Source organism: Ambystoma mexicanum, chromosome 5q (genome assembly GCF_040938575.1).
Source record: "Ambystoma mexicanum isolate Mex_15411 chromosome 5q, UKY_AmexF1_1, whole genome shotgun sequence".
NCBI classification, from domain to species: domain Eukaryota; kingdom Metazoa; phylum Chordata; class Amphibia; order Caudata; family Ambystomatidae; genus Ambystoma; species Ambystoma mexicanum.
The window spans coordinates 956,556,065-956,581,213 of NC_090933.1; the positions used below are offsets into that span (position 1 = coordinate 956,556,065).

At 43.7% G+C, this 25,149-nt stretch overlaps 1 protein-coding gene across 1 annotated transcript in view; it reads right to left on the reverse strand.

Moving 5' to 3' along the window:
• Positions 1–25,149, reverse strand: part of DPYS (dihydropyrimidinase) — a 432,875-nt gene that overhangs the window by 148,852 nt on the left and 258,874 nt on the right. Inside the window, exon 6 of the mRNA XM_069621489.1 lies at positions 11,291–11,432. Coding sequence (XP_069477590.1) covers positions 11,291–11,432 — 142 coding nt within the window. The remainder of the gene's footprint in view (positions 1–11,290; positions 11,433–25,149) is intronic.

The following is a 25,149-nucleotide window of genomic DNA, read 5'->3' on the forward strand; positions in this document are numbered from 1 at the left end:
AGTTGGAGCTGCTTTTAGGCACTCTCAGGTTTGCCTGAGGATAAAAGAGGCTCAGAGGGACCAGCAGATCGCCCAGGATCACACCATGCAGGGAAAAAATAGATGCTGGGATTAGGGCTCCCAATTGTGTCCCTCCTCAGCCCCCACGCACGCGCATCTCTTCCCCGGGGTCAACCCTGTTCCCTCTTATGGCAAGGAGTCCCAAATGCCCTCCATTCTACCGCCCCCACCGGCAACAGACCGGCGAATCCCCACTCGCTTAGACTCACCTACCTGGCGGTTTCCGGCACCCCACTGTGCGTGGTCCTCTGGGGCAGTCCTCGGTTTGGTGATCACCTTAAATTGAGGGGTACTTCGGCCAGCAGAATCCTGCCGACCCCATATGGTGACAGGGGGCTGCCATCCTGCCTGACACGGCGACACCCACTTCTATTTAGATATCTTTTTGTGCCAGTAAACGTGCTGCTTGCGTTCAGAGCCGGAGACTGTATAGCCAGTGTAATGCCAAGTCACTCACTGCTTGTTGCTTGACGATCTGTTTCACTTTATTCCACAGCCCTTCGGTTAATTTAGCAAACTCGGACCACAGTCAGCCTAGTTGGGCAGATTAACAAAAGTGACTATTTCCTATGATCCGTGTGGACAGGCGGGTTGAGCTGTGTCACTTGAGTGATTGTGCAGCCTGTCACAGCCTATACCGAAGTTGGCACTGGGCGAGAATCAATGCCTTAATCAGAAGCAGCTCTGGGCCACTCTGATGCATCACACGCAAACAGGCCTCTAATTACATTTAGGGGATACATATCATACAAGTAAAATATGCCATAGATATCGGGCAGTGTTGGGAGCCGTCAGGCGGGATAAGCATAATTCCCCCAGCGGCCCTGGGCCTTGACATGTTCAATACGTGCGCGCGAGGTGCTGCGAGCAGCGTTATACGGCTGATTGAGTTATGACAGCTCCAAAGGCAACAGGGGAGACGCCTATGCAAGTGTCAGTTAAGGGGTACAGACACACCGGTGCAATTGTGGTTTGGCCTCTCATTGGCTCTACCACAGGCGGCGCGGGCCGCCCGAGCGACGTTAAGAAAGATAATTAACATCCATTTTAATAAGCGCTGCATGCCGCATCCATTGCGGTTCCAAGAGCTGCCTGTAACAATGTTATGTTCATATATTTAGTGGTAAAACTAGTTTAAAACAAAAGTTAATACTCTTTATTGCATACATACTTTACGGTTTAAAAAAAGTTTACAAACCTACCTTACTGCAGTATATGCCTCTGCCACATACCCTGGCTCATTGCCACTGCCAGACAGTGGCCGGACGATCATCTGCACACCCAGCCGCACAAAATGAAAGCGGGTGGCTCCACTACGGCCCTAATGCGTCCCACTGCGCCCACCCACAGCACTAATTAGTGTTAACAAATTTCACTGGCTGATAAAACAGCCAATGAAATTAAGCTTTTCTATTGGTACTATGCAGATTCAGGCCTGGCCTGTCTGCTTTAAGACTGTTGTTTTCACTCATGTCATCAGGTGCAGTGATGGCGCAGTGATGAAGACCCCGGCCTGTTAACCTGGGGACTGCAGTTCGAGTCCCAAGGACGGATCCATGACCCCCCACCTAATGATTTATGTATGCTTCTGCCGAAGACCGAAGCAAGAAAAGAGGCCCGAGGCCCACCGGGGGAAGTCCCGGTGTCCCGGTGGGCCAGTCCAACACTGCCCACACCCTACCCTAGAAAGAAGGACTGAGTACACCAGACCCCTGTGATGCCCTAAACTCACCTGCACCATTGAGGGCTTCAAACGTAAAGAAGGCAAAAGAAAGTAAGAAGCAGATTTCTCAGAGCTCTGAGGATTTCTGATTTCAGGAAATGCAGTTTCAGAAGAATGATATTTGTGGTCAACAGTGTTGTGCATGCTATTCAAGTGTTTTAGGCCTTTCTTAAAGTGTTTCTTCCAGTTTAGGGGCAGTCAGTATAGCATTATTTTGATAATTTCTTGTTTGTAGATCTTGCAAAGTTGCCTCGTTTGCCGCAAGCATGTGATTTTAATGCCTGCTGTGGAACCCACCTAGATTTACCACCTGGTGGAAGCAGGCGTTATTCCCTAGAAAATCGATTGTAAATGTGGCCTGCAATTGGGATTTGTAGAAGGCAAGTATAGTGGTCCTACACTGTTTTATCGAAATTACTCAATTCAATGCGACAGAGTTACTTCTCCCATATCCCTTTACCTCCCCCACGACCACTCCTAGCCCTTCATATCCCGCCATAACTCGTAGCCCATCAAAAACAGGTATATTTATTTATTGGGTTTTGATAATGTGTCTATAACAATGGGCCCGATTCGTGGAATTTTTTGCACGGTTCAAAGTGACTTTGCACTGCTGAAAAGTGACTTTGCACTGCTGACACAAACCCTGATTCATGGAACTGTGCCAAGTGTATTCTTGCAGTGCAAAGTCTGCGCAAAGTCAATTTGTACTGCAAAAATGACTATGCACTGACGTTGCACGGACTTTGCACTGCAAAAATACACTTTTGCACAGTTCGATGAATCAGGGATTGTGTCGCCAGTACAGAATCACTTTTCAGCAGTGTAGTCAATTTTCAGCAGTGCAAAAAATTCAGGCCCAATGTGTTTACATTTACTTCCGCAAGAAGTAATTCTGTCGAAGTGAATTCCAACGGTAGACCTTTACACTTTTTCCAAAGCAGAGTGGAAAACACTCACCATACCTTGCAGTACCATTTTTTATTTGCTTAAAATTCTCTTGTTTAGTCTCCAGGTTTTCTCCGACTGCCCCCGCCCCAGCTCTTCCTGCTCTATGTCAGCGGACCTCTCTGTGGTTCTGTCCCACTTTGTTAGGTTATACGTCATACACAACCTACGGGGGTGAATTTCGAATCCCCTGGAGCGCAAAACGTGGTGGCAAAACAGGTGTAAAGTGGTACACCTGTTTCATCACCACTTTTCCCACTCCAAGTGGCAAAACAACCAACATCTCTTAGGTGTGGGCTCACAAAACGGGGTGACCCTGCCTGCTAGCCCCGGAAATGTTATACCTGCATTCATATGCATACAGTGTTAGGCAACGGAAATCGTGATGTGGGGTTAGTACTTGCATGCCAGGGGAGAGGAGACCGCTCATTCTCAAAGCAGTCCTTAAGTGTGTGGTTCCAGACTTAAAGGAGAGAGTTAACTGATTTTAACATTGAAGCTGCAAACAAATAGTCTCATTAGAATGCACACAGAAGTTAGATGCCCCCCACACAAATACGTTTTCCCCTCCCTCATCTCTGAAGTTAGCCCCTCTCCCAACATTTGAAGGAGTCGCCCCTCCCCCCCCAGCCGAAATGTAGGTTGTGTTTCGCCCCTGTTTAGGAACATTTGTAACTGCATTTCACACGCATACGTTTGCACTTCCTTGCAGTATGACCCTGGATCTGCCACTTCACAGTGCAAACAACGAACACTGCACGCAAGTGTTTAAGTGCACACTTCCGGCTTCCCCTCCATGCAATGTACACATTTCAGATACATGACCCCTTGGGTGTCTGCCGGGGGTCAAGGCCAGCCCTCCACTAGGCTCCCAGGCGCAGATGAGCGCCGGATGGGTGAGCTGTGGCCGGGTGGGGCCCTGCGCCCCGGTGAAGCTGGTGGATACTGCCCAGGGACACAAGATTAACCAGGCAGGTGGCTGGCAGCCTGGCATCCCTTCCCTTTGGTCGTGGTCCCATTACAGGTCCTAGGAGCCCTCACAACATCCTCAAAGCGCCCTCTCACTTTTTTCAATTTCAAAATGTAAACAGTGGATGACAGAACGACTCACAGAGGGGAGTGAGGGACACATGGGGCCCATTCCAGGAAGCGATGGGCGTCATGTTCATTCCAGGGAGTGAGAGCGGCAGGGCGCTCATTCCAGGGAGTGAGAGGGACGTGGAGCTCTTTCCCGGGAGTGAGAGAGACGTGCAGCATTTCATGGAGAGATGTTGCGCTTGGCACGCAGGATGGGGGTGATCTTACTCTGCTTCCGGACTTCCCTGTATGCGCCCAGTTAGTTGGAGCTGCTTTTAGGCACTCTCGGGTTTGCCTGAGGATAAAAGAGGCTCAGAGGGACCAGCAGATCGCCCAGGATCACACCATGCAGGGCAAAAATAGATGCTGGGATTAGGGCTCCCAATTGTGTCCCTCCCCAGCCCCCACGCACGCGCATCTCTTCCCCGGGGTCAACCCTGTTCCCTCTTATGGCAAGGAGTCCCAAATGCCCTCCATTCTACCGCCCCCACCGGCAACAGACCGGCGAATCCCCACTCGCTTAGACTCACCTACCTGGCGGTTTCCGGCACCCCACTGTGCGTGGTCCTCTGGGGCAGTCCTCGGTTTGGTGATCACCTTAAATTGAGGGGTACTTCGGCCAGCAGAATCCTGCAGACCCCGTATGGTGACAGGGGGCTGCCATCCTGCCTGACACGGCGACACCCACTTCTATTTAGATATCTTTTTGTGCCAGTAAACGTGCTGCTTGCGTTCAGAGCCGGAGACTGTATAGCCAGTGTAATGCCAAGTCACTCACTGCTTGTTGCTTGACGATCTGTTTCACTTTATTCCACAGCCCTTCGGTTCATTTAGCAAACTCGGACCACAGTCAGCCTAGTTGGGCAGATTAACAAAAGTGACTATTTCCTATGATCCGTGTGGACAGGCGGGTTGAGCTGTGTCACTTGAGTGATTGTGCAGCCTGTCACAGCCTATACCGAAGTTGGCACTGGGCGAGAATCAATGCCTTAATCAGAAGCAGCTCTGGGCCACTCTGATGCATCACACGCAAACAGGCCTCTAATTACATTTAGGGGATACATATCATACACGTAAAATATGCCATAGATATCGGGCAGTGTTGGGAGCCGTCAGGCGGGATAAGCATAATTCCCCTAGCGGCCCTGGGCCTTGACATGTTCAATAAGTGCACGTGAGGTGCTGCGAGCAGCGTTATACGGCTGATTGAGTTATGACAGCTCCAAAGGCAACAGGGGAGCCGCCTATGCAAGTGTCAGTTAAGGGGTACAGACACACCGGTGCAATTGTGGTTTGGCCTCTCATTGGCTCTACCACAGGGGGCGCGGGCCGCCCGAGCGACGTTAAGAAAGATAATTAACATCCATTTTAATAAGCGCTGCATGCCGCATCCATTGCGGTTCCAAGAGCTGCCTGTAACAATGTTATGTTCATATATTTAGTGGTAAAACTAGTTTAAAACAAAAGTTAATACTCTTTATTGCATACATACTTTACGGTTTAAAAAAAGTTTACAAACCTACCTTACTGCAGTATATGCCTCTGCCACACACCCTGGCTCATTGCCACTGCCAGACAGTGGCCGGACGATCATCTGCACACCCAGCCGCACAAAATGAAAGCGGGTGGCTCCACTACGGCCCTAATGCGTCCCACTGCGCCCACCCACAGCACTCATTAGTGTTAACAAATTTCACTGGCTGATAAAACAGCCAATGAAATTAAGCTTTTCTATTGGTACTATGCAGATTCAGGCCTGGCCTGTCTGCTTTAAGACTGTTGTTTTCACTCATGTCATCAGGTGCAGTGATGGCGCAGTGATGAAGACCCCGGTCTGTTAACCTGGGGACTGCAGTTCGAGTCCAGGGACGGATCCATGACCCCCCACCTAATGATATATGTATGCTTCTGCCGAAGACTGAAGCAAGAAAAGAGGCCCTATGCCCCGAGGCCCACCGGGGGAAGTCCCGGTGTCCCGGTGGGCCAGTCCAACACTGGTCCTGAGATGTTTGTTGCAGTCCGGATATAGCCATGATCCACAGGTACATAAGGAAATCTTCTATATTAGTTACAGCACAGGATTGATCAGCCCCAAGGGTTACAGCACACAAAACTGAGCTATGGGAAGGGAACATCAACCAGCATACCCTCTCTCACAGCCAGCCTCTCTCCAACTGTCACCCATAGAACACTCAGCAGTCAGCACTCACACCACATTCTGCTCTGGGAACCTTATGACACCATTCATGCATATCACACAAGGCAGGAAGAAAGCACACCCTCTTTCATAGCCAGCCTCTCTCCAACTGTCACCCTGTGACAAACCAACTTACGGGGCACCCGTGGTCCAGGGATGAATATCGGTTTCTAAACCATCAATCAACCCCACACCTCTAGTACACCAGAAGGGATCCAAACAGATTGGAAACACAAGTACATTCTTAACCTCTTTGTACAATTTTGGTAATGTGGACGGAGCAGCAGGTTTATCTCAGCAAGGTTGTGAATCGTTGGTTAGTTGAAACACAGCGAAAAAACAATTATTACCCAAAGATAAAGAACTGTCCAGTCAAGGTTGTATACACGTTTCTACTTTATTATTATTCAACAGACAATTCTAGCACATTACAAAATATAGCCCACACTGTAAAGAAATGCAGGGGACAGACAGTTTCAAGAAGGAAAAAGGATGCACTCTGGATATTGAGAGGAGGGTACTTGGTAAAGTAATTAAATCGCAATAGTTTAAGGATACTTGGTTTCAACACAAAGGGAGCAATGGGTCGTAAAATGTCACTAGGCGCCTTCGGAGGAGGACCAGGGTGACAGAACCACAATTTACCTTGTGCTTGTAGAATTTCTTGGTGCTCGACAGGGTCGAGTCAGTTTCAGGGCACTTCACAGCTCCTGCGACAGCGTTCAAGACAGGAGACAACTGCAGGTATCAGGCGACATGCAGTTCGGCGAGTGAGGCTGGATGTACGGCTGCAGGCTGGCATACATGGCGGCTTGGGGTCAGGAATCGTTGTCTCAGTGCTGGTTGGCGGGTCTGAAGCATTGGTCGAGGCATCTTGGATGACGTTAGTGACTGCAGCGTGACAATAGTCAACAGTGCAGTCGGTTGCAGCTCAAGTGGTGCGACTGGCTCGAAAAATGTCCTTTAAGGCAGACGCTGGTTGATGCTTGTTGAGGCACTCATCCTACATTCTTCACTGGGCTTGTGTCATCCTTTAAAGCAGATGGCCCAAAGCTGAGGCGAGTGTTGCAGGCACAGTCCTTGTCCTGGGTTTGGTTCAGAGACTCTCTGGCACTTCCCACCTAGGAAGCTTACTGTGGAGCCTAGCTAGACATGCTGTGTGCTGGCTAGGTATCAGTTCTGGAGCTGCTGGAGGATCTTCTGGATTCAGGATATCCCTCTGTTCCCTGGGAGATGTTTAGGGGAGGGATCTCTCTTCCCTCTTGGAGGTCCTGGCGTTTCTTCTCTGGCGGGAGATGTAAAGCAGACTGTACCTTCAGCCAGGGACCAATGGTGAGTTCTTCTTGCTACTCCTTGTGAAGTCTTCAGATGATCTGCCCAAAAGAGGGGCTCATCCCTCTTTTACAGCTAAATGGGCTATAGTGATTGATGTAGGCTAAACCTACCTTAATGAACCAATCCTGAGAACCCACCAACAATCTCCTGTATGCATGAGGTAATAAGCAGAGTGCGCTCTAGCATCTTCAAGCGTCTTTTGTGCAAGATGGAATTACAATAATGGTCACAACCCAATAACCAGACAGACTCAAGGAATATGGCAAAGTACTACGTTATTTTCAGTTTAATAAAGAAGGGAGACCTGACAAACATCAGACTGATGCATACACACTCGCGCATAGGTTTGCTTGCGTGAAGGTCTTATATCTCAATACACGTCATCTATGACATTATATGTGGCAAAATACAAAACCTATGAAGGGTAGGGATTGGTGGAAGGAACATGTCGACTTATAGAACATATAAGTGCTAGTGCTTCATTGGCTACCCCTTATCTGTAGAGCATGTCTTGAACTACCTCTAAATAGTCTCTATAGTACTGATTTTACATCAGTGGATTAGCTTGTGCAACATTATTTGTTAGGTTGTCCCCCAACCCCACTGATTGATTGGCGTACTATCCCAACCTTGGATTTCGACTCCTTAGCAGCACGAAAATTAGGTGCTTGAATCCAATCAGTCTACTCCCCATTTTCCCAATTAGTCCATTATCTCTCATCGATAGGCCACAAGCCAAAGTCTCTCATTTGTAGTTTAACCTTGTTTCTGCTCACTGTCCTGAAACATTCAAGGGAGTGTGAGCACACCACTATCTTACTTTGAGGCTCTAATGAATAGTCTTTGTTTTTTTACTTCTGAGTCATGTGTAAGTGGACCATGAACCTGTCAATTTCAGACTTCCATTTACTGCTATTTAATTTAATTATGCTGGGTGCTGCTGATCCTTTTGGCCTCTGGAGACTTGCTCACTGTAACTCATATGAACTTTGCATGCTTTTAATTTTCCAGTAGTTTGGATCTCATAAATGTTTTCATCTTCCTTCATCTATGAAGAATATTCTATATTCAGAGCTTATTCATGTACTACATTTGTGCTCTGCGCTTTACCTCAAAAGAGCATCTTCGTTCTGGGCCAACCTTGACTCATCGTCGGCTCTTCTCACAGGGCTGTTTTTCCATGTCTCCTGATTCTTACATCCACTGCCTGTTTCTGAGGTAGCTTGGCTATAAGTGAACCGTCGTCCAGTTTCCTGATATGCCCGTCCTTGCCACATTATATAATCCTCTATAGCAAGCTTCTATATGTTTTCTTTCTACCTTGCGTTACTGCATATTTACAGTTATTGGTCTACTTCATCTTCGTTTAAATGTATGATTACTTTAGCTTCAGGTTCATGTTACTCTTAGTGCTTAAGTTACTTCATTACTTAGTATTTTCACATCGTTTCAGCATAGGTTCATATATCTTCTTCATGACATTACTTTGTCTTCGTCGGATTTCACTTTAACGTCCATCCACGATATTCATTGATGCATTCTGACATCTTGGCAGGTGACGTTCTTCCATGTAACTTTCAGTGCAAGGGTACATTCTGCATGGCTGTCTGAGTACATCACATCTCTCATACACTCAATACTGTATAGGAACAATGCAAGGAGTCCCATCTATAGCTTTTCTCCGACTGTTCTAATATGACAGTGGCGAGGGGGTGACGACTGGCAGGATAGCACCTACCTGCCCCTCTACAAGAGTGCTTTGCAACAGAAAAGGTAAAGGAGTGAAAACATGCAATACTAAGTCCCACCTATCTTCCTGTCTGTTGTGGATCAGAGGGCCTCTCTAGTCTAGGCTGTGGCGATAACAGTCTTTCTGTCTCCATCAATCCACATACTCAGACCTTCTGAATGGGGTCCCCCTGCGGGGGTTGCCTACTGTAAACACTTAGTCCCAGAAAATACAGGTCACTGCCCTTCATACTGAGAGGCCGGAGCTGGCTTCAGGTTGACACAGTGCATATCAATGGTTGTTGGGGTCTTCCTGTCATTTGTCAGTCCTGCGACCAGGCCTCCTGTGGGCCTGCTTGAATTAGCTCTGATTAGTATGCAAAGCTGCCACCAGCAAGGGACAGGGCGGATCCATGGAGCCTCTGTTAGTTAATTAGGCTGACCATGGCAGGAGGAAGGTTTTGCCCTCCCTCTTTTGAGATGCCTTGATGTGCTCTTGGCTGTCATATTCCAACTAAATATGACAGAAGAGACAGCGCTTCTGGGCTGTGTCTACCCAAAGTACACAGGTCTATATGTATGTCATGCGGTGAGCATACGAAAATGTGTTTTCCAGAGGTTGATCTACCATCATTCAATTTCATTTCAAAGTTTAAAACAAAAACAAAAAAGCCAAAGCGAGCACACACCCACCGTGTGGATGGTCAAATTCCTCACACACCCATATAACATCTAGGAGTCAGCATCACATTCATCTTGAACCTCATTACATCACCATTCATCCATATCAGACAAAGAAGAAAAAAAAGCACATTACAACACATGTCCCCCTTTATCAGTAATCAGAAATAAACACATGAAGAGGTAAAACCACAGAACAATTTCCACTTCAACAACCTAAATGAAAATCCAACACCTCTAAATAGGCCCCAGGTACCCATATTATCTCCATAGTGTGTAATAATCACCACAACTCACACCAGAGGTATTATTAAACCTCACCATCTCTAGGTAACACGCTTCACAGCCTGAGAGTAACACCAACCAAAGACTAGCACCCTTAGAACATCCTCACAAGCCACCCAAAGCACACACCCACATGACAGGGGAACAAACAAACTCTGCATCCTGCCGCCCCTCACGCCAAAGTAAATCCGACAAGCAGGTGACCACACTCAAGCCAAGTACAAAAGAATACCCTGACTAAATCGACCAAGCCACACCTAAGCAATCTAACTTTATACTCTTACTCTCTGGCAACCACCCTTCAGACAGCAAGCCCCTCACATGCACTGGGAACCAAACACAATAACTATGACCCTGCACCTCATGCTAATCACCTGCAGTCGGGAAGCCATAACAGACCTTCAAGGTATACCACAAAGCTCACACACTAACTGTGTGGGCACTCAATACCCTATGTGACCCAGTTACTTGGCACACTCCCTCATATTGCAGTATCTGCATAATGGTGCCCAACACCTCATGCTCTTCAGTTCTTCAATTGACATGTCTTTTTTTATGCCCTTTTTCTTAGTGACGGTTAACTGTGGACATTTAACAGTGTGGGTGCCAAACTGCATTTTTAGGGAACAATGCCTACTTTAATATATCATCCTAGCCACTACTGGTGATTGGAAATGAACATTAACTTTCTCACAATACATAAAATCACAAAATTACACCTGGTCAATAACGTACATATTTAACTATGTAACTCTTGTAAGTAATGAAATTCATTAACGCTTGAAAGTTTTCTGTGCACGAGCTGGCTGGTTTTCAATGCATATCTAGCCATGTTGGGTCTGCATTTGAACTCAGATACGAGGCACCTGCTGCCTGGCTCTCTTTCTCATTTGGCGGACTTGCGTGGCCAGCTCCCCACCTTACCTCCACAGTGTGTAATGATCACCGCTCACAGCAGGGGTATCACTAAACCTCACTATCTCTGGCTGACACGCTTCATGGCCTGAGGGTTAACACCAACCAGAGACTAGCACCCTCAGACAGTCCTCAAGCCTGGTAAACGCATGGTGAGTGGAGAACTTTGCATTTGAACATTGCTTGCAGATCAGGTCCAGTCCAATGGTTTTACACGCTATTACAGAATCTTTTTCTCATGAGCAGCACGTATGATAGATAACGCAGTAGAGATGACCATTTCAGCACGTCATGTGTGGTATTTTAAATACAGACTGTACAAAGACTTTAAATGGCCTCACCACTCCCTTTTCCCACACTACCGACATCCTGTCCTCCACGCCATTTAGCCCATTGGGTATCTTGGTAAAATCGTCTTTTCCCAGCGCCTTTTGGCAAGTATCGAAGGTACAGTTGTCGGTTCCGGTCACACTGAGATCGTCGCTGAAAAAGAAGATAATGTCATTATGCGCATACCAATGGATCATGTACATGGATACAAGGTCAAAGGACTCCTTAAAATGATACAAAATACAATGTCACATTATTTATGCATCCGTCGCTATTGTGACAGGTAACACTATTTTCTCACGTATGGATAATGGGTGGAGTATCCCTGTGAACCTTTTCAAAGCCTTGTAATTTCAACATGCTGGCTTATGAAATGTAGTGGACATATTACAATTAAAATTAAAAAGAGCCCTCAAAAAGATCAATTATCTCTTGTATACATTTCTGTGTCTAAGGGACATTTTATGTTTTTGAATTGAGGAATTAGCGCTGAAAAGGCGACCATTCTCTTGTGCAGTGAACATTAATCCTTTAAATCAACACTGAAGGGGCAAACCAGAGAAATAACTCAAATCAATTTTGGGAACCTCCCAAAACACAAATCCACAATTAAAGTTCCATAGGGTTGACTCCACATGCCACACACGCAGGGCCAGACTGTCACATCTTTGCACTGGAGCAGTTTCGGGGACGCTTGTGAGCATTTCTCAATTGCACCTGAGGCTCAAAGCCTCAAACTGGAGCAATTCTGGATATGCCGGTTTGACTGTTTGACTTCAGTTCGACAAAGGACACTGTGCAGTGCAGAGTGTTGGGGCCACTACGCCATTATCGAGTTACATCATAGTCACAAGCACTTTTGTTTTCCACCTCTGATCTGTGGTCCTAAGTTGGACTTCTCAGCGTTACCAAGGTAGGATGCTTGCCAGCCCTTGATTACCTCAGCGCCGACTGGACCACGCTCCAAAATCACTGCATTCTTTCCTCAAACAAACCGTACATTTTATAGCAGGTGGTGCAGGTGTTGCCCGTGGCGGTGGTGTGGAAGAATCTTTAAGTGGGAAGCCCGCTCTTCTACCAGTGACCTCACCAGTAAAGGACCTGCTTGATCAATCAAATAGCTCCCTATTGAATGCCTGTCTGAGTTTTGAGGAGCACATTCTAGAACTAGACATTCCATCTACCAACGTCAGTGCCTCTCCCTACCCCTTCTTGCACTCACAGAACCTCACTGAAGTATTTGCAGGTGATCCGAGTGCTAGAGAATCTGAAAGATCTATTTTCAGACAGGGGTTCCTCGATACCCAGAAGGGATGAAAACACAATTAACCCTGTTGTATCTGCCTTGTGAGGCATCTCTTTCTCTGCCCTGCACCTTGCTTTTCAAGCCCTTGTGAAACTTTACAACAACATTAGTCGTGAAGTGAGTTTTCACTAAGTTGTTTTGAGGGACATCAATGGAATTTTAAATGACTGAACTAGTCAACCAGCTCCTTTGGAGAAAAGAAATGATCCATCAACAAATTACAAAGACACAGGCCCCTAAGAAGTTTCCCAGCCGGCTACTCCCTGTAGAAAATGTCTCCATTCTCACAAAAGAGGTATGGAGAAAATCTAAAGGTCTTCTTCTTTACAACAAAAAAGAGCAACAAATCAGAAAAGTGACCTAACCTACAGCCGTTCAGGCTCTAGACTATGTTTGAGGAATATTCTGGGGGCTTCCCAGGCCAGGGTAAATTGTGACTGTAATTCTGTTTCCAACAATTGATTGGCTCCTGAAGTAATAATTATTCCAGACTCTCAGCTGACGCTACAAGTTGTATCACATTTTTAGGACGTGGCAGAATCTGCTACTAGTCCCTGACTTAGTTTTAAGAAGAGTTTGGAGCTTAAGAAAAAAAAGAAAGCGAAAAAAAGCAAGGACATATGGCCATATTTTTTCTGCAAATACCTGGGGAAAACAACAAGATGATCTTGAATAGTGTCTGGAGAAAGTTGGTTCTAGCTTATTCTCAGGGGTAAATGTTAGTCCTCCAAGTTTAAAACATAAGGAGGTTCAGTCAGGAGAGGGGAAAATTCCATTGGCGAGGGTGGAGGTGACATCAGTTGCAGAGGTGGAGTTATTGAGAGAGAGGAAGGCCATCCGCAAATTCACGCAAATGAGTGGAGGGGGGCCATGGGGTGGGGCCATGGTTCCATCTTTCAGGATGATTGGGAAGTGCCCTTAAATAGGTCAAGGATCTTGGCTATATATCTTGGCCATATTGAAAGGGGTTCCCTCGTTGTCAGTACTTTGATTTACATGATGTAAATTATTTTGAAAGATGGTACAGTGCACTTTTTTTTTGCAACTTGCTTGGGGACCTGTGAACGTGGTGCATGAAGAGTTTTAACAAAGAGGATATGATACATATGTATCCTGGGTGGATGAGGAATCCCCTGATATCGATTCCACTCAGGGCCCCATAGAATTTGAATATTTTAGCTCCAAATTTCTAAATGTACATTGAAAAATTGTTTCAGCTGGGCAGATGCAGGTGTTTGCTGCATCTGGTTACATCAGATACGAAAATGACTGGGAATGCCTTCCATCTGCCCTGTCATGCAATGGTAGTGTATGTCCAGGATTTTAACTTACATATTTTATCTTATCTATGTTGGAATACGCGAGGTTCTAACCGTTATTTTAATTCTAAGAGGAATTTGGATCACATCCTTGTGGTAAAACTCTCCACCTATTCAAGTGATAACAATTTACTACTGATTAATTTATACTGCAATCCTATTTTATAAAATGAGGATCATTTAAGGTCAGATTTGGAGAAGATCCTATTCAATTGGGTGACTATTCAGCCATCATATTTGGTTATATGTGCAAGGGATTTAATTATTTTTGCTCCGAAGTAAGGAATTGAATTGGAAGATCCAAGTAGCATTTGATCCTTGAATAAATTGATCCCAATTACTACACACAATAACAGGGATGCTAGGGTTCTTACATGGGGAAATGTATGAATAAATGGGATCTCTTTAGAATTAATGGGAAGGTTCCTGGGGATCACCGTAGTCAAGCCACTTTGTATGGCCCACTACACTGACCAGCGCGGTTGGCTTTAACATGTAAGATGCCTTGGGGGGGGAGTAGAGTGGTAAGCTCTACATGGAAAAAATGTACAGCCAATAGCCATGCGATTCGGCTGGTTCAGTTGTGTTCAAACCTGAATGGTTTTAGTTCAATGATAAACAGGAGTTGGAATAGCTGGTCGTTACTAGAGAAATGTGGTAAATGTACAGCTAAATGCTTCTCTGCTACCTTAAAGAATTGGCCATTACATTCAGTGAGGACTGAGTGCTGGAAGCAGCGCCCCTTTATAAATATACATACTCACTCATTTGATATTGTGGTGAGAGATTGCAACAGTGCAATGTGTTTGGAATTGAGAAAAATATCGGGGGACATTACAATGGGTATTGGGGGTAGACGTGTAGAGGGTACAAGGATTAAACAGAAATATAAAAATTGGCATAAAATACACACAATTCATAACTATATAAAAGTTAATCACAAAATTATGAAGCATTTAGTTATGAATAACAATGGAGGTATTTGGAGGTCATGCCAAGCAAGATGTATTTTGGAATCCACCTAGGCACTGCACTTGTATAGCCTCTTTGCAAAAAAAAGGACAATTTCCCTCTTATTACTGTTGAGATGTCCCAGTCTCCTTGGGGGCTGAATTTTGATTTAGAGGAGCTTGCCATAGGAAGACTGAAATACTCAAAACCTTGTGGCGTTTCCAAAATGGTTTTAAATGAAAAGGTTAAATTGTTTATAACCATCCTGTTAACTCTTTCCAGTCAGATGGCAAGTGATTTGATCATTCCGGACTCTTGGTGCAGCGCTATAGCAGTACCAATCAATAAAAGGGGGCCAGCATGTCCCCAAAAAGGTATAGGCCTATATCTTTAATATGTACATTCTCTTAGGTGCTAGCAGGTTTTGTGTTAAAAGACTTGGTTACGTGGATGGCAAGTACTAAGAGGTTGAGCATTTAACAAACTGGATTTGGATGGGAATGGAGCCAACATTAAATGGATTCATTTATATTCTATGCCAAACTAAATCATGTCAGGAAAAGGGGAAGTCACTCCACTCAGCAAGTCTGGACCTGTCCGCCGCAATTTGAATTGGTGGACAGAGGGAGTCTCTGGCTTAAGTTATCTAATTGGAGCCTCCTGCTAGGACTCTGAAATATGTTATTGCTGTTTATCTCTGACAATAACTTAAGAGTCTGTCTGAACTCAGGCAGTGCACTCTCATGGGAGGTACTGGTTGAAATTGGTCTAAGACAGTGGTGTGTGTTAGCCTCTAGCCTTTTTGACCGGTAGGTCTCTGACCTCCATATAACCTTACAGAAAGCATCTCTATTTCCACCTAAGTTAGGCTCTTTAGAAGTAGGGTGGTTTGGTGTATGCTGATGACCTTATCCTGTTTGATGCCACCCCCATTGGTCTTCAAAGATGTTTAGAGCAGGTTGGGGGTGTATGCCACCGAGATTAGACTAGAGATAAATCCTGATAAGTCTCGTATTTTGATCTACAACAAAAAGTCAAAGTACAAAAACCTCAGGTGATATGTAAACGGAAACAGAATAGAGGAAATTGAACACTTAGTTTATTTTAGGTTTAGCCTCCAAGATCCATTTAAGCCTCATTAAAGGGAAATTGGAATCTAGGATTGAGTCTTTTATCACTCAGATGAAGATAATTCAAGCCACATTTTGTTACTACTCTTTAATGCACCTAATATAAATGTATAAAGCCAAAGTGACTCCTAATATTTTGTATGGCTTGGAGCTGCTACCAATTAAGATTAGGAAATGACTTAATGATTTCGAGGGCAAAATTCGGCACACAGTCTTGAGACTTCCCCATTCCATGCCTAATGGGATGATACGTTTAGAATTGGGGCTAAACTATTGGTGCTCTTGGTATAAATGGAACACATTTCTTCTTTGTATTATGATCAAAAAAGACAAAGGAGAACACTTTTTTCTAAGCAGAGAGAGGTATCTCGTGAAGAATTGGATATTTCCTTGAAATAATTTATAAGGACTTGTGAAAGTTTCCTAGCTGATGTGGAAATTGACCTTAACTCTCACACCTCGTTAATGAAGAAGCTAAAAGAGTGGGATTATATAGAAAATATATACAGTCTGACCAACTTAAAGTTATACAATGAGTACTGTGAGAAACCAGAGGGTGTTTCACCCGCTAGTCCTTGGGGAACTTTCTCTCTCCGGTGGCTAGGACACAGTCATCTCCTTTGTATCCAGATCCTGGGGGTGGACCAGTGCAGGAAGATCACCTAGGTGAAAGGTCGTCGGGGAGTGGGTATGATGAGGCAGTCGATGGTGAGACATGGTATTCCCCCCTATTTTGTTTATCCAACCCATCCTATGTTTTCGAATGCTCTGAAGTCCCAAACCCCCCTGATTACACAAACACTGGGCCGTGGAAGAGGGAGACTGAGCGTAACAACATTAAATTTCACACATCGTAGGGGATGAAGACAAACCTACTGGAGCAGAGCAACAGACCATGGGACAAGGGTGGGGAAGTATTTTAAAATAACTTAGGAAGAAAAGATAGAATTGCAAAATGCTGAGGCCCACTGCGCCGCATTTTCCAATTCGATCTTGTTGTTTTTTAAAAATGTCCCATGCATTCACTTTCATATCAGCGGGGGACACCCCTCCAGCCCCTGAAATCAAAAAATACCAAAGTAGGAGTGCAGGGGACACCCCTCTGTGTTTTGTGATTTATGATTTTATATATATGGCTAATGCGGGAAAACCATGTGTACGGTCTCCTGGATTTGACCTTTTGGGTCGATACAAAAGAGCAGAGGGTCGGAAACCCCAAGAGTTCCCTACTGACATGTGGAGAAGGCCAGATCCCTCAAGTGAAGATTGCATTGTGTTTCAAAGATGCCAGGGACCCTCCCAGGTGAACAGCAGAGTTGGGTGAGGTGAGGCCAAGCCTGTGGTACTAAACTTGACTCTTGAATTGGGAATCGCAAAACTAAGAAGAGACGCACACAGCCGGTGAGTTGGCAAACGACCTGAAAGACTGGTGTGTGTTAAAGTACCTACATTTTATCACAAGTGGAGGCTGCATGCGTGTGAATGTAATGCGAGGAAAGGCAGACCTGTGAATGAACTTTGAAACAAAAGACATCTGTGAAAATAGCGATACTAAGTAACGCAGTGGTCCTGCGAAAGAAAGTAGCCCACTTGAAAGTCTCTGTGAAAAGTAAATTGTATGAAGCGATAAATTGTATGAATAACAAAAATGAGAGAAAGAAATTTAACTCCTAGAGAAGAGATAAGTGAAAGTTGATCTGTAAACTTTGAGTCGTAGTGGTCCTGCAGCGGCCTGTAAAGAAAGCCACGCACATTCGAAAGCCTTCGGCATCCGAAAGTGGTCTGAGCCCTGACAGAGGGACACCAAAAGTGAAATAAGCTTGGAGCAGGGAGACCCTTTGCAAATGTGTGTTGAACTGTATCGTGAGAGGTCGGAGACCGGCAGAGAGGGACCTTCGAGAACTGTGTGGTGAATGGTCTGAGCCCAACCGAGGGGGACCTTTGTGAACTTTTTGGTTGAAACATTATTTTTGGAAGTCAAGATAAAAGACTTCAACGTGGAAGGCCAGGCGGGCCTCGTTCCACATTTTGGAACTGTTATTGGAAGCCGAGCCAGAGTGCGTCATCCTGCCTATAGGAACAGTGTTCTCAGTGAGGTCTAACGTGAGGAGGAGAGCTGGTTCAACCGCATTTATTCATTTGAACACAGATTTTTCCTTTTGCATACATTTCTTCTTTTTACACTTTTTTGTACAAGAGATAGGGCATGCATTTGTTTTTGTTATCTTAGGCCACTTTGATCTAACAGACTCTACTAGGACTGCGTAATTTATTATTTTGATGTTCAAGACTACTCCCATCTTACTTATACGGCAGAATATGAGTTTCTTCAAAACCAACCATTTAATAAAGGTTTTACAAATTGAACCCATTGTGTCAGCGTCATACTTGTGATACCATGCCTCTCCTACACAGGGTGTCAGAGGTGGGATGCGACTCAATTGAGACAAATAGGGGGACTCTAAAATTCCAGAAACTAAGTCACAGAGCCTCAGACCCCTCTAGCGCCACAAAATAATCCATTGGGTTTGATATTTGAGAGAAGCCACTATCCCCTCCAGGGAGAAGAGGGATGATTCCCACATACTTAGTCTTAATACCCCCTGAAGGTTGTTATATAACATTGATGAAACAAATAGACACTCTCTGAAGTGCACCACGTGTTCATTTAATACTATTGTTCATGCCCATAGGTTAACACGTGTTTAAGCCTGGGGCCTTTCTCAGAACCAGACATGTGCTATTAAATAATAAACATTACACAACAGCATAACATAACCATATTCCAGACATAGAAGAAGGGGTTGAATTAGGGAAGGATTCATAAGGTATAAGAAAAAATGTAATGAAAAACAGACAGACAGGACAAGAAAAACCAAAAATAAAATATAGTTTAGATACTTAATAATTTTCATGTATCCAATTAGTTAATAAACATAGTCCTTAGCCTCACTACTCGATATTGATTATATAATACGATGGGGATTCCCCTTCCCAGTCCAAATGCGTGAATCTTCATTTATATTTTCTACATTATGAAAGATGTTACTGTTTAGTGCATATGCTTCTTGTTGAACAAAATTCAAAACATGTCAAAAATACTTCTCGCATTATCTCTTGTTTTACTTACCCAAAGCGTTGTGATAGTGTCTTTGCAATAGTATGGGTTAGTTCTTGTGTGTTGTATTGTCCCTGATAGTTCCCTCGGTCCCTGTTAAAAGAATTCATCAGGTACCACTAATGCACATAATGCACTTATGTGCTAAACATTTGTTATCCCCCCATTATCTACTTAGTACATCTAGCCCCCAATGCTAATTATGGCAGTTGCCCGGACATGCATGACACATTGTGACACAATGTGACACATGCATAGGGGAGTAAAATGAGAACACACAAGAACTAACACATACTATTGCAAAGGCATTATCACAATGCTTTGGGTAAGTAAAACAAGTGACAATGTGAGAAGTAATAGATGTGATTTTTGACATGTTTTGAATTTTGTTCAACAAGAAGCATAGGCACTAAACAGTAACATCTTTCGTAATGTAGGAAATACAAATGAAGATTTGCGCATTTGGACTGGGAAGGGGAATCACCATCTTATTATATAATCAATATCGAGTAGTGATACTAATGGGCTATAAATTAAAACCTTGAGGTATCACTATTGGAAATACAAAGGACAGGAATGTGTTTATTAACTAATTGGATACATGAAACTTATTAAGTATCTAAACTATATTTTAATTTTTTTGTTTTCCTTGTCCTATCTGTTTAAGTCTTTCTTTAATGTTTTTCCTATACCTTATGAATCCTTCCCTAATCCAACCCCTTATTCTCTTTCTGGGATATGGTTATGTTATGATGCTGTGTAATGTTTATTATTTAATAGTACATGTCCGGTTTGGAGAAAGGCTCCAGGGCCGAAACACATGTTAAGCTATGGGCATGAACAAAAATATTAAATTAACATGTGGCACACTTCAGAGAGTGTCTATTTGTTTCATGGTTTATTTGGAGTATGGGGAAAACTCCTATGACACTCTGAGTGCAACTTAGTTCAAGAGCTACAGGTGCACAAGGGCACTACAATACTGTCGCAGAAAGGGTATCCTTGAATACCCTACACTTAAATTTCTAACTTATGTAATATAAGATTGACCCCAAAATCTGGCCTGGAAGTTTGGTCTATATGTTGTGGCAGGCGTCATAGATCCAGACTTTCGGGGGACCATAAAGGTTCTCCTACAGAACCATGGCAAAACTCCATTTGAAATACACCAGGGGAACAAAATTGCACAGGGAATTCTTGGGAAAGCTCTATTTCCCCGTTTTAAGGAAGAAAGTGAACTATAGGAACCTTAGAGAGGTAGCTTAGTCTTTGGAGAGCCTGATAAAACACCTATTAATGAAGCAAAGATGGAAGAAGAACCTACAATCCTTCCCGATCTAGCCTTCGCCCAGCGAAATGATCCAGCACCTACAGGAAGAAAGACAAGAAAAGGGGAGCCCCTTTTTCTTCCTGAAACAGGGATTATAATATAGAAAGGAAACCTCCAGAGAAGGCCTAAGTAAAACTCAGCTATTAATGCCCAAAACCCATCGTAAGTTAGTGCTAGAGTTTGTACATTCTCATTTGACAGGGAGACATTTAGGACAATCTAAAACCCAAGCTCGCAACAGTGGGAAATTCTACTGGCCAGGTATCCATGCTGACATAAACAATTTCATTCAGACATGTGAAATATGCCAGTAACCAGGGCACATGTTCCCTTACCTGCCGATCTAAACCCCTTACCGATAGCAGAAGTCCCTTTCTCCTGATATGGGATGGATATCATTGGACTGTTGGAAACCTCTAGACTAGGTAATAAATATGTTCTCGTAATCGTTGATTACACTACCCGGGACCCAGAGGCTTTCCCCATGCGAAACAACACAACCCAGCAAATTTTAAAACACCAACTAGCATTCTTTTCAAGGGTTGCTTTCCCCAAGGATATTCTCATGGATCAGGGACTCGACTTCATGAGATAACGTATGGGTGAAATCAAGGAATTACTACACATTACCACCTTAAGAACCTTAGTTTACCACTCCCAAATGGACAGATTGGAAGAGAGATTTAAGAAGACCCATAAAATGATTTGGAGAAAATTTAAAGATGAGGACAGGAAGGACTGGGATTGGATGATCCCATGAACCCTATTTGCAGTAAGAAAGACTGTCTGGCATCAACCGGATTCTATCCTTTTGAATTACTTTATGGTAGAGAACCAAGAGATGTCTTAGACATGTTCTGGGAGCCCTGGGAAGAGAGAGAAGAGGCACCTATTCACCTGTCAAAAACAGCTACACGGTTGCGAGAACACTTAAAACTCATCCAGAGTTTATTCCACACTCACATGGAAAAAGCACAAGCCCAACAGAAGTCCACCTATGACAAGAAGGTGAATTTAAAATCTTTTTCAGTATGACAGAAGGTATTTGACCTCTTACCTACATCTGAAAATAAATGTGTCTCAAAGTGGCATGGGCCATATGAGGTGCTAGAGCAAACAGGAACCTGTACCTATAAAATAGTCAAACAGGAGAGAATTCAAAAGACCCACCTTTACCACATGAATTTCCTAAAGGAGTGAAATGAAAATTCTTCCGCTGCCACCTCCTCGATATTGTCTTGTTTGGTACCGGAGGAGATAACTACTCTGAGCTTATTTCCCAAGAACTATCTAGACAGAAAGAAGAAGATTTGAATGACCTTATTATGGCATTCCCTGATGTACTCTGTGAGAAACCATGTCCATGGCACTTATCAGCAAGCAAAGTCGGGGGAAACTTGAATCTGTGACTAAACAAGACTACAAGCCGGTCAAGTGGCACAGCGAGTAGAGCGCTCGCTTTGACATCGGTGCAGAGTCTGCTAACGCAGGTTCGAATCCCAGCGGGGCCAAACTCAGCCTTTCATCCTTCCGAGGTCGATAAATGAGCACCACACACCGTGGTTAATAATAAGCAGCGCTCAGATACCTGAGGGTTCGTAGCTGCTATATAAATGCCAAATTATTATTACAATGATTTATCTTGGGGCAAATGCCTGCACACAATTGCATTCCTTGATGGATCACCTCTCTGCCATTAGCAGCTACGTATGCGTGGTGGCCAACACAGAAACATTTGATCCTATACCAATTAATACTTCTGCAGCAACCCCCTTCCTAACAGCCTCCAGCAATGCAACTGAGGGAGAGTAAGACTATACAACATCGCATAATCCGCCTGTCATTTGAATTCTAAATTGCTAACCTAAGCCTTTATGTTCCTGATTAACTTTAACTTGCACAGGGTTGAACATCTATGGTTTATGGTGCTGGAAACCTATTGGTTCGTTATTAAGTCTACATTAGTTAACAGGCCTTCGAGAGAGATAATCAACTGCCCATACAGAAAAGTTTGTCTTTCAACCTCATTAATTCACACCTTTTCTTCTTTCATATTTGTTTTGACTCACAGGTATACGTTACAGTTACTGCCAGCCATCTCATTAATATAACCACAATACAAGCTTTCTGCATATCGAATGGTGTGAGCTATTGACACGCAGTGGCCCCAGGAAGTTTAACTGTAAAAAGATTTTAAAGGAATGAAACAGCGCCTCCGGGAATCAGGCACTTTCCTTCTGCAATTGCTGAACGAGTGCCACAGAAGTGAAAACATAATTTGTGACAGAGTTCTGCTCGTTGTGATTAAGTTTCATGCTTTCACGCCTCTGTCTGGCATTATTTATATCATCTGCCGAAATAATTCTTTATTGAGTCATCCAGAGATTTCTGAGCCACAAGTACAGTGGAAAGGTGCTTTATTTTGAACAATGATATTTCATAAAAATATGATTCTCTAGTACACGGGAGCAGGTGGACTTAATGTATTTCTGGTCTTTTGTAAAGCTGAATTACTCTGCTTAAATTTATTTATAGACTATAAACTTTAGATAATCAACTACAGCAACATAACCAGGATGAATTACACAACTTTATTGAATAAGAATGTGTTGATGTCACTAAAACTATTAATTTTCCAATGTTTCATAGAAATGTATTTGTCCAGTTGCCGTAATAAGTTAGGTAGTCTCTTGTCTGTAGATGAATGAATTTAGAAGACTTTATGTAGGTTAATGCCTGTGCTGCTTCTGAATTCAAATATGAGTTGTTTAGAGTGTGTTAACCCATTTCTACCCTTGGCTGATACATTTCTTTTTTTTGCAAGTGAATGTGCTGGGGGGAATGTTTGCAACGAATTAACATTGCTTGGCCTTTATATTTGTTGGTAAGGCATATGATAAGTGTATTGCACATGTTGGATACTAACTATTGTTTTTTGCAGCAAAACCAGTTTTCAATTCAGTAAGTAATTGATTTTAATATCAATTTCAATGTACTGTTTAAATAATCCTTTGTTTACAGGTCGTCAATTTGTATGGAATATATTTGGTCACTTGGAGAAATAGCGGAGGGGGTAGTCTGAATAATGTCTTTATTGTGATACTTTATTATGCTCCAGGGGTTAGGGAAAGGGGAGTATGTTGTACAATACTGAGTGTATTGTACCTATAATACGAATACTGAGGAGTTCTAGTTTGGGGAGGGTGGATGGGGGTATGGGCTTCTTCAGAATTTTTTTTTCTTGAATTGAAGCAGTTGTATCTTCTAACTAACATTACCTTTAAAGGTGGGGGGGGATTCAGTTTATTTTGTATTTTCATTGTATTTTGTATTTTCATTGTCAGGGCTGTTGTTGTCTAGGGGCAATGGCAAATCTGAGGAAAGAATGGAGAATAAGGTCAGAGATTAACTATGTTTTGTTTCATGGAAAGTGAATGGTATTAATAACCTGTTAAAAAGGAAAAAAAAAATAACCACATGAATGACCTAAAGGCAGATATATGTTTACTGCAGGAAACACATTTGTTACAAGAGGATTTGAACAGACTGAAGAAAGGATGGGTAGGGAGTGTATTTGGCTCGTCCTGTAACTCAAGATCACGCAATATTAATTCGTAAAATCTCTTCAGTTAAAATACGGACACATTATTCAGACAGGGAATGCAGAATGATTGCTTTGTTAATGAATATCCAGGGCAAAATGGTGGCGTTGTGTAACATATATGCACTAGGGGTTGATGATGGTTCATTCTATAGATGTATTGCCCAGGCAATACGTCGCCATACACTCATATTTGCATATGCAAATTGTATGTAATTGGCAGTCTATCCACATTTCACCCATTCATGTGCATATGCGTTCATGTGCAGATTGTGCACACGTGGCCTCATCTGTGCACGCACATTGCTAGCAGTTGCACACATGTCCTTCAATGATACACTTTTGAGAATACGCTGCATTTTAGGTATACACATAATTCACTTCATAGGGTTCCCAAATACATCCGTACCTGCACAATAGCTTTAATGTGGCCTCGGATGTGTGACATTGTGGGACTCCTTTAGACAAAACTATAACTACGTGTGGGTGCAGCTATGCTTTTATGAATGGACTAGACCAACCCCAACCATAGCCTATTGTTTTTTTAGAATTTTAGGGCGCTTTTGCAGAAACACTGTAGTGGTGCGAGTGTAAACATATTATTTAAAGTGCATTTTTTCACACCGTGTTTTCCCTAGTTGTACCTCTTTGCCCTTTTTTAAAAAAAATTGTTAAATGATTATGGGCCTGAGTTAGAAAAGTTTTTACAATGGTGAAAAACACGTTGCAAAGCAGGCCCACGCAATGTGAGGCTGGAAATGCATCGGAGGGGCAGGGCCTCCGTATCCTTGTCCTTTACTGCTTTTTATCGTGTGTTCTGTCGTGTTTTCCACACAGGAGTTCATGTGGGACTCCTGGCGGTGCAGCTCTTTTTTGGTTTGGTGAACAGACCCATGGGATACCCTTCTGGCACCCATGGGTGGGGGTACAACACTGTGCCCCAAGTGTATGTTTTTTGGCACCTGTGTGTGGCCCACAGAGCAGGGTATGGGCTGATGGCAGCCCCATGCTGAATTTGAGAGGTGCTCTGAGTATCCTTCATTTTGGGATACCCAGGGCCTGTCATTGGGATCAGTTGACTCCTGATAGGAAACAAGATGGCCCCCGTGGCCTCT